Raw genomic sequence first — 15,763 nt, 5'->3', positions numbered from 1 at the left:
TATTGGATTACTTTGCAGTTTTATTGAGGATTATACATTTCGTAAAACGGTACTTGACAGATTAGGGAGGCATTTCTCCAAATGATGTACTTAATATTTAAAAACGTCAGTGGGAGGGCGAGTTTCATGGAAAACGGAAGAGTCCTGGGGAACAGCTCCGAAACCCGAGGCCCTGACGTATCGCCGCCGACGTGCAGGTCGAAGGCCTGTGGGCGGGAGAGCTGAGCAATGGGATAGGGAATTCTCCCTATTCCAACAGTCGGCTCCCTTCCGGGGGCCGTGTCCCAAGAACGGCTCCCGGATGGCAGACAGCAGCTCCCCTGGGAACATCCCGGCCATCCCGCCGGGCTCTGTGACCCCCGCTCCCGGCCGGCTTGACCGCGAGCAGGACCAGGTTCCGGGGAGAGAAGTGTGGATCGAAGAGAGGGATCAGCTGGCTCTTCAGGCCTGGCAGACAGAGAGAGCGGGTCAGAGAGGTGAGGGAAATCCTGATGGATCTGATGTAAAAGCAAACTGCTGTTCTTGCAGATCCACAATTATTATTATTATTGTTATTATTCATTTGGCTGAGGCCTTTATATGTTCTGCTACAGCAAAAAAAAAAATCTTAATTTACTGAGGTGGAAATTTATAAACCAGGTTTTCCAAACTCAGGGAATGGGCATATTTTGACAACTTCCACTCTTTTAATAGGTTCTCTAGTATTACGAAGAAAGGAAAACCTTATCTTACTCTGTGTGGTTGCTCTCCGTGTGGTGGTGTCGTGATTAAGAGGTGTTGAAGTATTCTATCTGATCTCCTGAGACACTGCTGGTTACAAAGGTGTGGATAAGGACACACTGTCTGCTGCAGGTGTAATTACTAGCATCCTGGATGTGAAACTAGGTTGTTCTCTAATTCATGGAAGAAATGACAAGTGCATGTCCTCATTCAATCTACAGGGTGTCAATACTTTTCTCTGCAGCTACATATACTTTCAGATGAAGACATGATCTGGGGGAATCAGATGGGGCAGATGTGCTCTCACCTCTCTCCTGTAGGTAGAGGATTCGGTCCAGCAGTACCAGCGTCTCCACCACGGGCGCCAGGAGCAGGGCCAGGCTGAAATACGCCACCACCTTCCCCTGCTGGGACAGCATGGGGTCCAGACTGGCGCTGTCCAGTGGGGGATCGGCTGGCAGCCCCACCCGCCGCAGGCCCAGGCGGGCGTACCTACAGGTCAGAAGGATCTGGTCGTGAATCGCGCCCGCCTCTCCGTCTTGGAAAACCAACCAGGACACGTGCTTTCCACAAAATACAAGGAATAGTGCAATAACCAGGCTGCCGTCTTCCCCCGGCTCTACTCACTCTGCAAAAGGCAGCTCGTGCGCCTTCTTTATCGTCTGGATGCCAGGCCTTCGCAGCCGCGGTTCGACCCGCCGGATCACAGTCTCCAGCACGGCACGGTAGCAGTGGGTCTTCAGCAGCCCACTCTCGCTGCGGAGTCGCTGGGCGTAGTCCTCCAGGGCGTGGCACGCCCCTTCCCGCGCCTTATAGGACAGCTGGTGTCCAGGCAGCGCTTTGACATAACAGCTCATTGGATACCCACAGCTGGGGCCCTCCCCCTTCAAGGTAGCCCCTCCTCCGTGGGTGGGGCTGGGCGGAGGTAGGACTCCGGGAGGGGTGGGGTTATCAGCCGTGCTGAGCTTCATGTAACAGCAGGCCACAGATGTGATGCCCACAACGTCGGGGCAGTTGGCAAAGTGGCGCAGGAGAGCAGAACTCAAGTCTCCACAGGCGTGGAGGCCGGTCAGGATGAAGCCCCCTGCTTCGGGCCCGTTTTCTGCCACTGGTGCCCCCGTGTGATCCAGACAGGGAGACTTGCTGCTGGCCCAGCAGGGAAAGCGGGCAGGGCAGGTCTGTTCTGGGCTCGCAGTCAACTGACTTGGGTTCTGATCAGGATTACAGTTTGTCCGTGAGGGTTTTGGACTTGGGCAGAACTCTGCGTCTTCTCGCGCCTGGTTCTGAGAGCACTCAGGGTGCATCCCTGCCACGTCCCAAGTCTTACCTGGATCAATGTCCTCTGGAACAGGTTTAAAATTCAAGCCTTCACAGCAGTTCTGGGGTTCTGATCTCAGCTGTGTGCAGTTCCCTTCCCCCCAGGCACGGTCCTGGCAGCCGGGTGGTGTTTCTGGACAGAGAGGCTGGCACACAGGCAGGGGCTCCTGGTCTGCGTGTGGCAGGCCGTCCTCCCGTCTCTTCCTGTTCCCAGGGGTGCCAGCCTGCACACCCTGGCCCTCAGCCCTCTGCAGCAGTTTTGTGAACTCCTCCCATGATGCCCTGGGGTTGACCCACCCTGTCACATGACTCGGCAAGGGGCCAGTGGGCAACAGAGAGACATGTGCCCCCCCATTCTAAAACAGGCAGCAGAAAGGACATGTTATTATGACTGGGAACCTAATCTAAAAATGGAAGGCTAATTGGGTACCACATAATCATGCCCGATACTAGAAGTACCAGAAGGCCAGAAGTTATGGACTTTCTTCCATAAAAACAAGGCTTTCTTCCACATTGATGTGCTAAAAGATTATTAAAATGAGCCCTCTTCCCCCTAAACTTGCTGTGTTTGTGTCTCCTCCATTATGTGCTGTTTTAATAAATCCGAGTAGGCCTTTAACAAGACAAGACTCTATGATTGCCTCTGATTAGAACTATATTGTGGCACTGAGTATCTCAGGCAACTGAACCAGACTAGGAATAAAATGTATTAACTAATTCTTAAATGTAAACTCCTGTCCCCTTCCCGTTATTCCCAATCTGCTATCCAGCCTAGTTTCAAACCTTTCGCTGGGTCTCCTTTTGCAGTGTGCACAGCAGCTGTCTGTCAAACTTGGCGGCCATGGAAACGAGGGCGGGGTCAGCCTCCATGCCAATCACAGACAGGCCAAGCCCAAAGGACAGGAAACGAGTCAGGTGACCCTGCAGGAGAGGGAAGAAGAGACACGCAGCCAATCAGAAGGTCAGGGGATTCACAGGTAGGGCCCACGATTACTTCCCTCTGACAAATTGGAAATGACATATACAATATGATTGAACAGTCTGGAACACATGGTTAATGTCAGATTTGTAGGATGCAGAAAATTGGTCTATATCTGAGAGATCTCATATATAGAAATATAGAATCCTGGATAGACTTGTGGAGGAGTTATGATGTGGTGGCTGAAGGCTTCAGGTTACAGGCTGGCTTTATAACATACTTTAAGTTACAAGTTCAAAGACTTCCAGCCAAGGTAGTGCTGTCCATCCATCCAATTTCTAAATGCTTCATCCAGTTCAGGGTTGCAGGTGGACCCCGAGACTATCCTGGCAAGTAAGAGGCACAAGGCAGGACACATCCCCGACGGGACACCAGTCCGTCGCAGAGGAAGCACACAGACATAGGTAAACACACACATCAGGGAGAACATGCAAACTCCACACAGACAGCACCCCAGGTCCGGAATTGAACCCAGGGCCCCGGCGCCACTTGGCGCCCCTTGGCTGGTAATGTCATTTTGGTAAACTTGACGACTAGGTATTGAAATTTCAGTAAACTACTCTGCAATGCAAAGGAAATGCTGCCTTTATGATTACCTGGCCAGACCCCACATCCACAACCTTGCGACAGTCAGTCAGGTCAGAGAGCTTTTTCACCAGCTGAGAGAGGGAGAAGAGGGGAGACAGATCAACCATCGCTATAGCAGTCCCAGAGACTTATAGCTGCTCTGCTGGATTGTATGTACATCTTTAAATACACCAGGGGCAGAACCATTATTTTAACATCAGAGCAGTTCTTGGCGGTGTGGTTTCACATGGCTCAGATAAGGTTCAGAAATGGATGCACCACAATTTTTTCCATTTAGACTCTGACAAGATGGAGGTTTGGGGAGAACATGCAAACTCCACACAGACAAACCCCAGGAACTGAACCCGGGGCCCCAGTGCTGTGAGGAAGTCTAACCCCTGTGCCACTGTGTGGCTCATATCGGTGGATATCCCTCTCAATCTACTGCAGAAAAACTGCTTTTGTCTTTTCCAGGCCCTAGTACTTTTATTACTGTACTGTATTTCAGCTGCTTTCAAACAAGCTCTTAAGCTATCAGACCTTGTTAGACTTACACTTGTATTCTCTAGCTAATAATTTGGGTTAATATGCTACATCGGTCTGTGTTAACAATTCATCTTTTGCCTCCGTCTAGATTTTCTTTTGTAAAGCACCTTGAAAGGCGCTGTATACACTTGGTATTTGGGATCAGTTCCCATTCCCATTCCATCAAGTCAGGACTGGCTTGTTTTCAGCAAACACATGCACGACAGGTCAAACCCAAGCAACATGCCGCCCGGAACTGGTCCCCAAACCCGGGAGCGTCTCTGCACGTACTGCTCCCAGCCGCCGGATCTCGTGCTGCTTCTTGGGCTTGACGTGTTTGCGGAAGATGTGGGTCAGCAAGGAGCTCTGGCAGGGGTTCTGATGGAACTCCGCCGGCCGCCCACATCCCGCCGCCTGGCGGCAGGGCATTCTGGGAAAGGCCAGGGCGTGTGCCGTCTCTCTGAAGGCCAGCAGCGAGAGTGGCCACACCGACGCATAGCTGGAACAGACGGGATAAGAACCATTCTTTTAACCCGGAGGGCACGAAAACGGTCCTTCTGTCCTGACACATCCTCCTTTGGAGTTTTTCAGCATTTCAGGTTTTTACACACCCACAACATTGGGGGGGTGGTGATTAGTGCTTAGGACATATAACTGGAAGGTTGCAGGTTCAAATCCCAGGTGAGACACTGCTGTTGTACTTTTGCGCAAGGTGCCTCACACAGACTGTTTCAGTAAAATGCAAGTAGGACTCTTTGGATAAAAGAATCAGACAAATATAAACAACAACAATGTCAAACTAAGCATAATAACACTTATTATGGTTTGTCCATGTGTCGAATACATAATGGTTGCTATTGCACCAGTCACCTTTTTTTCTTTACTAAAGCTTGAGCATCAGTGATCTGCCAAATGATCTGTAATACCTGAGTTTTAGAGTCCACTACCAGGATCTCTCCGGTGAATATATCTCCTTCAAAAACAAGGATACATGACCAGCGTCTCTCAATCACAGAACTCTCAGAAATGTGAAAGCAACATGATGGCACAAAATCTGCTGTTATTCTTTGTTGTTTTAACCACAATCCCCATGTCTATAATGGTAATTATGAGTTGCTATTACCTCCGTCCACCTTTGGGGGTGCTGTCCAGCAGCAGGTCTGCTATCTGGGGGGCTGACAGGCTGCACAGGACCTCCTGCCAGGCAGGGGGCAGTGTGTCCCAAAGACCCTCACTGAAAAACTCCTGCAATGTGAAACAAACAACAGCTGTGGGGAACTGCAAGAAAGTGGCAGGAAGCTTCCAAGAGAATACTGATGCACGGAGATATCTTAGTAGTTTTATTATTTTAAAATCTAGAACAGGGATCTTAAACTCAGTTCCCAGAAGTCTGGGTATATTTTCTTTGTTTCCTCCAGTCTGATCAGTCACTTAAAAAATAACAATTATTTTCTTAAGGCATTTTATAGAGGACTTTTCTTAAACGTCTGTAGTTGAATACTCAAAACTGGGTTTACTCACATCTGACTCTTTTCCAAACTAGCGCAGTGGTTTGATACAACCAGCTCCTTAAATGCCATATCAATCCTGGTAAAGAACTGGGGAGCAGTTTGTAACAAAATACTGCAATGTGGAGAACTCAAAGGGCCACAGGTTGACTGTACTCAAAATAGTCAATTCATTTTAAGTATAATCACATGTGGACTCAAGTCAGTAATTACACCAACTATGACAGCTTGGATGGAACAAAAATCCAAACCAGACACCTGGCCTTCCAGGAATGGAGTATGAGATTTCCGATCTAGATGCCAGGTCCTCCAGGGTGATAATCCACATTCTGGATTTCGTAGGTCGTCTAAAATCATCAGCGGCACAAGGCCTCAGACTGGCTGAAGGAAACAGCAGACCTGGCTCATGGGTCATTTTGGACAAGCTTCGAGGTGGGTTCAGGCAGTGGTTGGTGGCTACAAACACCTTCAGGAACAGCAGCGGCTGATGCTGGCTGGCTGGTCGGTCCAGTACCTCCATGGAAATCTCTGTGTCCAGTGGACTCCCTGGTGCTAGCTCGGCATGGGTTGTGCATAACATTTTTGTTAATCTCAGAGCTAAACCAGCTCCTCCTGATTATCATCGTACATCTTACGAGACAGTGCCTTATTGAGCACCCCACACACGTGCACTCACGATGATATAAGAGTCGGTGATGTGCTTGTACCGCGACAGGAAGGAGGTGATGCTGGCAGCCAGGTGCTTCTGCTGTTCTGCAGAAAAAGTCTGGGAACTGATCGACACGCCCACGGCAGTCATCAATGAGCCTGATGTAAAAAAAGGAGAAAAAAAATCCAGAATGGTTATTTCAAACGATTCCACGTGTGGGGGAGTGAGGGGGTTGTATTTCCCATGATTCCGTGTGTGGGGAGTGAAGGGGTTGTACTTCCCATGATTCCTTGTGTGGGGAGAGAAGGGGTTGTATTTCCCATGATTCCTTGTGTGGGGAGAGACGGGGTTGTATTTCCCATGATTCCTTGTGTGGGGAGAGAAGGGGTTGTATTTCCCATAATCCCATGGGCAGTGAGGGTAAGGGTTGTATTTCCCATGATTCCATGTGAAACTGTTATTTTACAGCTGGGGCTGCCAATCTAGATTCCCAAGGTTTGTTTTTTTTCCAAATCAACAATTCACCAAGGGAGTCACCAATCCCTCACAGGACACTAATCACTTAAAGGCATCCCAAAAGAGGCTTCTGCATTTTGGCTCCACACCACATCAGCTGAGAACATCACAGCACCGAAAATATTTACCGCTGTGAGATGATGGCAACACATTCTGTTACTCAGGAATACCACAATGTAGAAGATAAACGAGACTGACCTTTTTACGGGTGAATCCTTTTTAAACCGTTATTAGAACAACTGTTGGTGAAATCTGGGGGTTAATACTCAAACACATCCATCCAACTGCGAATAAAAGTGGTGGAATTTCTCTGCTCTGACAAAGCTATGCACGATAAAATCTATCAGACACAATTCTAATTCTGACACAACCGTATGGACACGTGAAATGCCCTCTCAGTCTTAGATTAATTGTAAAAGATTTATTGAACATGTATGGAAATTCTAACTACAGAACGTAAAGAATCGATTTAGTTTCACCTGGATGAGATATTCAATACATATACATATAAACCAGGATATTTTCAAAATATTAAAAATATTTAAAACCTCTCGCTAAGCAAATATTTACAGATGTTTTGAGTATAATTACTAAAGGCGAAAACGTCGGACTGTAGGAGCATTTATTCGTAGAAATATGTACTGTAACTTTTATGCCAGTTGACGGTAAAAAAAGAACTCTTCAGGACAGTGGAAGTTGTTTATTTTACCTCGTATACACACGGTTGTAATGGAAATAAATTATCACAGAAAATCGCGGAAAGATGCTGCTCATCTGTTCAGGCTGCTACTTTCATTGAGTTTCTTCGGAGAACCAGGAACTACTTGTTACCATGACCTTTCACCCCGGAAATGGACCTGTTGTCAGGGGGTCATCGTAGCGCGTGTTTTAGACACGTTTCTTGTATATTTCTGTTTTGTTTTTATTTATTTTTTGTAAAATTGTTTAGAGGATAATATTTATGCACGTAATAATTTACGGCATTTCTTTGTATGGGACTTTCTCACATAGAACATGGTAAGAATTTTAATTTGAAGCATCTTTCCTGTGCTACCCTTCTGTCTTTTTACATCTTGTATTATTACCACAGCGACACTTCTTAAGAGAAAATAAGATGGGTTTTAAAAGGTGCTTTTATAATGTAATTCCCAAAGGTCTTGATTTGGATTTAAAGTTTTGCCGTGACGGTTTTGCTGATGGTTTGGTCTAAAGTGTAAAAGTGGATACATTATTGCACAAATCAAAGGGGGAAATCTAAATATAATGAAAATGTAGTAATAATATTAAGCAAAAATGGTCGAAAGTGCTTGTGGTGTAGTTTAGAATAGAATCAGCCAGCAAAATAATGTAAATCTTCATCTGTTTTGTGATATTCGTGAACGTCTGAGATGCAGAGCATCAGAATTGGAGACTCGGTTCCATTTTGCTCGATTACTATTCGTAAATTCTTGGAATCGGGAATCTGAAAGAACTAGTCTTGACCCCCCAACTCCGTTTCTCTTGCTGCTTTCCCAATGTAATGTACACGTTTCCGACTTGCCCACGATGTAATGCCTTAAGAAACACATTACACCCTGACTAAAAAAGTCATTATCGTGAAATTTGTAACGCATTCAAACATGTTACTATGTCATTATTATTAACAGTTTATGTAGCAAACATCTGTAGACTGTAGATCAATAACAATATTACTAGACAAACGTGTGGCCGAGACTGATCTTTTTTTTTTACTACCCTAGGTTAAGGAAGCTTAAGCCTTTAAATATTCAAAACGACATATTGGGCTTGCATTTACCCCTTTGTCTTTTTTACAGACTTTTTTTTTCTCGATCCACGATTTGTGAGATTTTCTGGAGCGCTCTGAACCCTGTCCGCTTCCTCAGACTCTCACCCGCAACGTCAGCAGGTTGTTGAAGGAATAAGTTCTGCATTTTGATCTTTGGCATTCTTGTTTTTTCTCCCTCCGTAGGTGCCACCTTAGGACTTTTGACAGGAGGAAAAAAAAAACGGTGGGCGTCTCGCATCTCGCTCCTCTCCCCTCCCTGTGTTGTACTGAAGGAGACCTGCGTTTTTATGGAGAGTCACAGAGTCCACATCGTTAAAAAACAAAACAAACAGGGAAGCCATCAGTTATGGACGTGTTTTAAGTGTTGTTAAAAAGAAATCCCTCCCTGCACCTTAATATTAAAATGTCACCCCCACGAAATCTGACATTTTCCATTTGTGCCTTGCCCCTCAGTGCCAGGACTGCATTCCCTGTGTGCAGGTTGGTGGTCAGTGGTCACTGAGCCTCCATTCTTCTTCACCCCTTTGATCTGCTGACCATGGTGAAGGGCTGGGGTGGAGCCGAGTCTTAGTTGCCCTGCTTCGGGGGCAGGTACGGGAATCAGCTTTTTGAAGCCCCCTGAAGAAGAGCAAGCCGGTTGCTATTTCTTCAAGCCCAGACGTCCCCTGACCCTCGTTAGCGCCCTGCCCTTTGACCTTCCGGCATGTCGGACATTCTGCTCAACCTGGACTTCAGCTGCGCGGGGGGCTTCGGCGGCGATAAGGGTGAGCCCCACGCGAGCAGCAAGCACGAGCGCTTCGTGAGGAGCCGTAGGTACCTGGAGAGGAAAGGCTGCCTGAACAAGAAGCAGATTCCCAAGCACAGGCAGAAACACACACAGGGACAGGGGCAAAGATTGGGACAGGCCCAGGGACAGAGACTGGGGCAGGGACAGGCCCAGGGACAGAGACTGGGACAGGGGCAGGCCCAGGGACAGAGACTAGGGCAGGGACAGGCCCAGGGACAGGGGCAAAGATTGGGGCAGGCCCAGGGACAGGCCCAGGGACAGGGGCAAAGATTGGGGCAGGCCCAGGGACAGAGACTGGGGCAGGGACAAAGATTGGGGCAGGGGCAGGCCCAGAGACAGAGACTGGGGCAGGGACAGGGACAGGGGCAAAGATTGGGGCAGGCCCAGGGACAGGGACAGAGACAGGGGCAGGGGCAGGGACAGGCCCAGGGACAGAGACAGGCCCAGTTACAGAGACTGGGGCAGGGACAGGCCCAGGGACAGAGACAGGCCCAGTTACAGAGACTGGGGCAGGGACAGGCCCAGGGACAGAGACTGGGGCAGGGACAGGCCAAGGGACGGGGACAGGGGCAAAACCTGGGGCAGGGACAGGCCCAGTGGCAGGGACAAAGATTGGGGCAGGGACAGAGACAAGGGAAGGGGCAAGACCAGGGTCAGAAGCAGGGATGTGTTCAAGGACCGACACCAATGCCCCAGTACCCCTCCAGTCACACCCCTGAATCCCCCCACCCACAGCAGAACGGTTCCCGTCGCACTCCTGCGCCCAGCCGGCCACAGCTCGCTACCTCCTCCGCCAGCAGCCCGCACCCCAAACCCCCGCCCCTTTCCCAGAGCCCCCCGCCCACCACCGCCGGCCCCGCCTTCCGGCCCCCCGGCGCGCAGCTGCTGAGCGAGTTCCAGAGCGGGCTGCCCCGGACGGGCCAGCCTTTCAAGTGCGTGGCGGTGGACTGCGAGATGGTGGGCACGGGCCCCATGGGCAAGCGCAGCGAGCTGGCGCGCTGCAGCATCGTGGGCCACGACGGCGACGTCATCTACGACCAGTACATCCTGCCCGTCAACCGCGTGACCGACTACCGCTCTCGCTGGAGCGGGATCCGGCCGCATCACCTGCGCCAGGCCACGCCCTTCCAGGTGGCCAAGAAGCAGGTGAGTGGGGTGGGGTGGGGTGGGGGTGACCTTTTTCCTCCTGCCGTGCCCTCGATGGGGGGTTGCAGCTGGTCCAGGCCAGGGCTTTGCTCTTCTATCACACGCCCAACCAGTCTGGCTTCCCCAGTGGTGGTTCCAGTCTGCCACCTGCTTCTATGCCGCTCGAGAAACAGAAGGTCCTGCAGGTGAGCCATCAGGGTCGTCGGGCTCGACCGACGCAGAAGCCGGTCTGGCCAGTGTCCCTCCCATGCCGATGCCTTTGCCCAGCGTGACACGCGTGGCAGGAGCAGGCGGCGTGGAGTGGAACGAACCGAAGTCTGAGATTTTAGGGCCTAACGCAATCAGGAGTTAAACACCGGAGCCGGTGGGGGGGTTGGATGTGGCAGTGAGGTCTGTATCGCCCTGCAGCTCCCAGCTGGAGCTCGGCAGGTGTGAGCCTGGCCAGTACCTGGATGGGAGACTCCTGGAAGAGGTGCTGCTGGAAGAGGTGTTAGTGGGGCCAGTAGTCTGTGTGAGTCCTAATGCCCCAGTATTGTCGGTCGGGGACACTATACTTTAAAAAGGTGTCTACTTTCAGATGAGATGAAAAACCCGAGTTCCTGACTCTGTGACTCCAAAAGAGTAGGGGTGTGACCCCAGTGTCCTGGCTAAATTCCTCCCTGGCCTTTACCAGTCATGGCCTTTACAGTCTCTGAACTGGCTTCATCACTCTGCTCTCCTCTCCCCTGAGCATCATCCAGGTGGGGCTGCACACTGGTGGTGGTGGAGGGGATCCCCATTACCTGTAAAGCGCTTTGAGGGGAGAGTGAACCTAATTAACAAAGTTTTTGGTGTAAATCCTCATGTAAACAAAAATGTATACAGTAGAGCACATTGAATATAATTGAACTGTATGGCCTCTTGAACTCAAGACGGAGTGTCATGCAGGTCCGTGGTGTGTTTTGGTTAACCTTGGTCTCTTATGGTAAATGTGCGCCCTGTCCTTGTGCCGCTCGTTAGCGTTAGCGATCATAGAGAGTTGAGCCCTTCTCGGTGAGGAAAAGGCACTCCGCCGTACCGCTGGACTGGACAGACAGTCCGCTCGAGGGGGGTGGGTGGGGGGTCGGGTGATTGACGAGTCGGCTGTAATCCGCACCCCTGCGGCCGGTCAGCGCTGCCTCTCCCGTTGCCAGATCATGAAGCTCCTGCAGGGGAAGGTGGTGGTGGGTCACGCCATCCACAACGACTTCAAGGCCCTGGAGTACTTCCACCCGCCGGCGCTGACCCGCGACACCTCCCGCATCCCCCTGCTGAACGCCAGGGCCGGCCTCCCCGCCGCGGCCACCCCCTCGCTCAAGAACCTCACCAGGGCCATCCTGAGCCGGGACATCCAGGTGAGGTGGTGCAAGTGTGACGACCGGTCGATCGAACAGCAGGAAAGGCCGTGATGGCAAAAACCAATAGTCTTGAACATACCGTGCAGCTGGAAAGTGAAGCAAGTGTGCAGTTGGGACCAAAAACATGGGGTCAGCGTGTCTTTACACAAAGAGTGGCGGGTGTCTTGGCCGATATGCCCAGCCATGTTGTTGTAGCTGACTTTCTGAGGGCAGGCTGACGATTACCACCAGTAACCGAGCAAGATGGGGCGAACAACATCCTGTTGTTTCTAACCCTTCCTCGTATTCTCAAAAGAGCTTGTAGACTGAGGTGAGAACTAACACCTAACGACACTGAGTGGCAAAATGTCACCTGCTCATCCTCTTTGTCTGCCCGCTTTTACTCTTAATTGTGTTAACGAGATTTTTGCAAAGTCTGATCTGCTTCTCTGCCACAGTGTTTCACACAAAAAGCCCAGAATCTACATCATAAAGCGAGCCAGACCAGACTCTTCTCCGTTAAGAGCTTTGAAAAGATACCATTAGCGAAGCCTGGCTGTCTTCTCGGGTGTGAGTTTGTTGAAGGGAACTGTTTGCTCTAGGATAGACTGCGGCCAAGACCAAGAACCCTCGTGCTCACATGCACCACGGGGGCAGTCCTGCGCAGTCCTGTCCTGAACGGTTTTGCCCCTGTCCTCCAGCTAGCAAGAAGCAGAGGGAAGAGAGACCCCCCCAGGTTTCCGTACACAAACGGCCGCCTGCTCACATGGGCACATTTAAGAGCTGCACACGATCTGTACTCTCAGATCCTCTCCATCCGTCCATACAGACCAACATGATCTGCAGCTTCCCTGAGGAGTCAGAGGTTTTAAAGGCCCTGCTGTTGGGAATACAGTTGTGTATACAAGATCTGTGGCATGGCAGATGACTGTATTTTACCATTTGGTAGCAGAGTTCAGTGTGTAAAGGTATCCTTTATAAATCCGAACAGTTCAGTAATCACTGTTAGCGTGCAATAAGCTTGCTTATCTATGCGTATCTAGGGGAGAACGTAAGTAAAGCACGTTTGTGGATTGTCCATCAGGTAAGTCTTACACATCCGCTTTCTAATGACGTATAGTTGGCTGCTTCCCTGAGTCTTTCCGGCCACCCGGATCAGGCCTGCTCCGCTGAAATTTCCAGCTGGGAAAGCCGATGCTGACAAACAAAAGCGTCTTCCAGCGATACGAGCCGCGCGGTCCCTTTCCTTTCTTACTTGTCCCTTGTGCGCACACCCACGCGCGCACACACACGCGCCGTATCTACAGGTGCCTCCCGTCGCCGGTGAATTGAACGCCCACGTGGCACCGGCAGGGTTACCTGTGTTGACGGCGGCCGCGGGGCGTCCTGTCTTTCTCTCACATCCTCAGGTGGGGAGAAAGGGGCACTCGTCCGTTGAAGACGCCAGGGCCACGATGGAGCTGTACAAAACAGTGGAGGTGCAGTGGGAGAGCGCCCTGGCCCGGAAATCGAGCGCCACGCAGGATGCTGGAGGGGTTTAACGGGAAAGGGCAATGCGCTGAGGTTTGGGTGCGTCTGTGTGCCTCAGGGAGGCCGCGCGGGGGTTGGTTTCTGAAGGGCAGCGCTCGCCAAGGATTCTGCCACCAGTGAAGACCTGCCCGGTCCCTCTGGGCTGACGTTGAACCTCCTCCCAGTCTCCCCCTCCTGTGTGTCAGTGGACAGGCCAGCCCTCATCAGCGCTGAAGGACCAGGAGCTTGCTGGCCAGGAGCCCTGATCCCAGTGTCCCGCAATGAATGGAGAGAGAGTTGCTGCGCTGTGTCTTTCACACTGATCTGGTCTTGACAGGGCACAGTAGGGCGAGCTGGACATCAGTGAAGTGGGGCTGTGACTGTTTCCTCTCCACCACTTTGACACAAGGTGGCGCCAAATCTCTCCCCCCTCGGCACCCACCCTCAAGAGCAAATTCAGCTTGGCCTTTATGAGTTTTCCAGCTACTTTTGGGAGTGAAATTCTGGCAGTGGGTGGAAAACGGCACTGTTTTTACAAGTGCTTCAGCTGTTTTCTTTTCCTTTATCTTTTTTTTTTTACATTTACGATGGAAATATTTAAGATGATTCCATTTTAAGAGTTTAATTTTTCATTTTAAGTTCCCGTTGGGTATTGCCGGTTAATTCTTCAGTTCCCAGACCACACCTGGAAGGGCAGAGGACTCCAGCATCTTCCAAGCTCGGTCCGGCTGGGGAATGTTCTCGAGGCTGGAAGGAGCTGTTCTGGCCAGTTGCTGGAGCCCATGCTCTGTGTATCTAAGCCAGTTGGGACTTTTCTCAGCCACGGAGCGCCACCACGGGCTGGATCACACTCTCCCTAGTCCCTCCTGCTGTGGCCGAGCGCTCATTCGAGCGCAGTCTGAAAGACCTCGTTGTGACGCTGTCTTAACCAGGCGCGGGGCCGGAACGCGAGACGATGGATCGCACGCCCAGCTCCCCTTTTCTTCTTTTTGTCTTTGCAGTTTCAGGACATTGATTTACAAAACGATTTTTTAACTTGCCTGGCATAAAAATACAGATGTTCTAAGTATGTTTATGGTTTGTGGCTCTTTTTCTTTTAATTGTGTTAGATTATTTTTGCTTCGCCGGGCACAAATCGTATTCTTTTTTTATTAGTGCATCTAATAATAATCCTTACACCTACATAGTTCTTTCCTGGACACTCCACTCAAAGCGCTTTACGGGTAATGGGGACTCCCCTCCACCACCACCAGTGTGCAGCCCCCACCTGGATGATGCGACGGCAGCCAAGGTGCGCCAGTACGCTCCCCACACATCTGTCACCTGTCATCGTATCATCACACCCATCTGTCTCCATATCTGCCTCTTAACCTTGGTGTTTCTCCACCTGCAGCTGACCAGTCTGCGTGGCTCTCTGTCCCCTCCAACGCTCTGTTGACAATCTGTCATCCACATGTCTTTGTGTGCTTCTGTTTTATGCAGCCCTATCACCTGCCTTTCGCTGGCAGATCTGTAGTTTCTGTGTGTCTTTCTGCGGCTCTCCCTATCGGAGGGTTTTGTCTGTCAATAAGCCAGGACGAAGGTGTCCAGCCTTGTGGGCTGGAGTCCAGGTGGGCGATTTCCGTTGCCCAGTGTCGGTTTTGCCCCCTGCCACTCCCCCCCCAGTGGGAGACGCTCAGGGCCCTGCTGGGGTATTGCCGCTTGCCAAACCTGCCGACCCCGTGACTGACGAACCCGAGAGGTGCTTTGCGCCCCAGCGCTGACTCTCCCCGAGCCCCGATCCTGGCTTCTCCGGGCGCCTCCCCTGCCCGTGTCGCCCCCTCAGCGCCGATGGCGGGCTCGAGGCCGGACACAGAGTGGGAGAGCTGCCCGGCACTCCCGCTTCCTGAAGAGGTAAGAACACCCGCACCTGGTATCTGTGCCGACGACACCCTGGGGGGGGGTTGTGATCTCCGGGCGCTTGTTAAACCTCGCCATCTCCTCTCGGCAGAACGTCTCCAGAGCCCTTTCTTGCGGCTTTCTCTTTCTCCATTGGCATCCACAATCCCCGCTGGTGTCCCCAGAGAAACCCGGAGGCCCGGAGATCTTCTCGAAAGGGCAGCTCGGGATTTCATCGCCGCCCTGCGAGTCGCCTGCGGAGAGAGTTTAGGGGAGACAGGAAGCACCCCCTTTTTTTTTCTGCTGTGCTTTCTCGGGCCTGGACTCACGCGTACGGGGCGGGGGGGTCTACCGTTGGCACCCCGTATTCTCCGAGAGCCCTGCCAGGCACGCACCATGGGAAGCTCCTTTCAGTCTGCCCCGGGGGCTGATGGGAACCGAATCGGCGCCGCGACGTTTCAGTTTTTTTTTTTCCCCGTTTGTTTTCTGCCGAAGATCCTCTCTCCTTCCCCCGCACACAC

The 15,763-nt window shown here is 51.3% G+C and overlaps 2 protein-coding genes across 8 annotated transcripts; one reads left to right on the top strand and one right to left on the bottom strand.

Moving 5' to 3' along the window:
- Positions 1-2: 2 nt before the first annotated feature.
- mettl25b (methyltransferase like 25B) lies at positions 3-8,699 on the bottom strand. Of its 7 annotated transcripts, none has more exons than XM_088620306.1 (9): positions 8,577-8,699; positions 6,293-6,423; positions 5,232-5,353; positions 4,400-4,607; positions 3,613-3,675; positions 2,821-2,958; positions 1,348-2,393; positions 1,028-1,212; positions 3-447 (listed from the first exon to the last, which is right to left on the bottom strand). In XM_088620306.1, exons 2-9 carry the CDS (start codon positions 6,413-6,415, stop codon positions 248-250), a joined length of 2,085 nt encoding a protein of 694 aa, XP_088476432.1. In that variant the 5' UTR covers positions 6,416-6,423; positions 8,577-8,699; the 3' UTR covers positions 3-247. The 7 variants fall into 7 exon arrangements, with proteins under 7 accessions (XP_088476432.1, XP_088476429.1, XP_088476430.1 ...); XM_088620303.1 differs by lacking the exon at positions 8,577-8,699 and adding an exon at positions 7,491-7,638 and having other exon boundaries at positions 6,081-6,423; XM_088620304.1 differs by lacking the exon at positions 8,577-8,699 and adding an exon at positions 7,491-7,638 and having other exon boundaries at positions 6,324-6,423.
- On the top strand, positions 7,628-14,433 carry isg20l2 (interferon stimulated exonuclease gene 20-like 2). Its single transcript, XM_088620321.1, has 4 exons — positions 7,628-7,798; positions 8,751-10,500; positions 11,673-11,873; positions 13,265-14,433. Exons 2-4 carry the CDS (start codon positions 9,271-9,273, stop codon positions 13,394-13,396), a joined length of 1,563 nt encoding a protein of 520 aa, XP_088476447.1. The 5' UTR covers positions 7,628-7,798; positions 8,751-9,270; the 3' UTR covers positions 13,397-14,433.
- Positions 14,434-15,763: the final 1,330 nt, after the last annotated feature.

This window comes from Lepisosteus platostomus, chromosome 26 (genome assembly GCF_059453375.1).
Source record: "Lepisosteus platostomus isolate fLepPlt1 chromosome 26, fLepPlt1.hap1, whole genome shotgun sequence".
NCBI classification, from domain to species: domain Eukaryota; kingdom Metazoa; phylum Chordata; class Actinopteri; order Semionotiformes; family Lepisosteidae; genus Lepisosteus; species Lepisosteus platostomus.
Note: the sequence above shows the minus strand (reverse complement) of the source record. Positions and strands in the feature narration are given on the sequence as shown.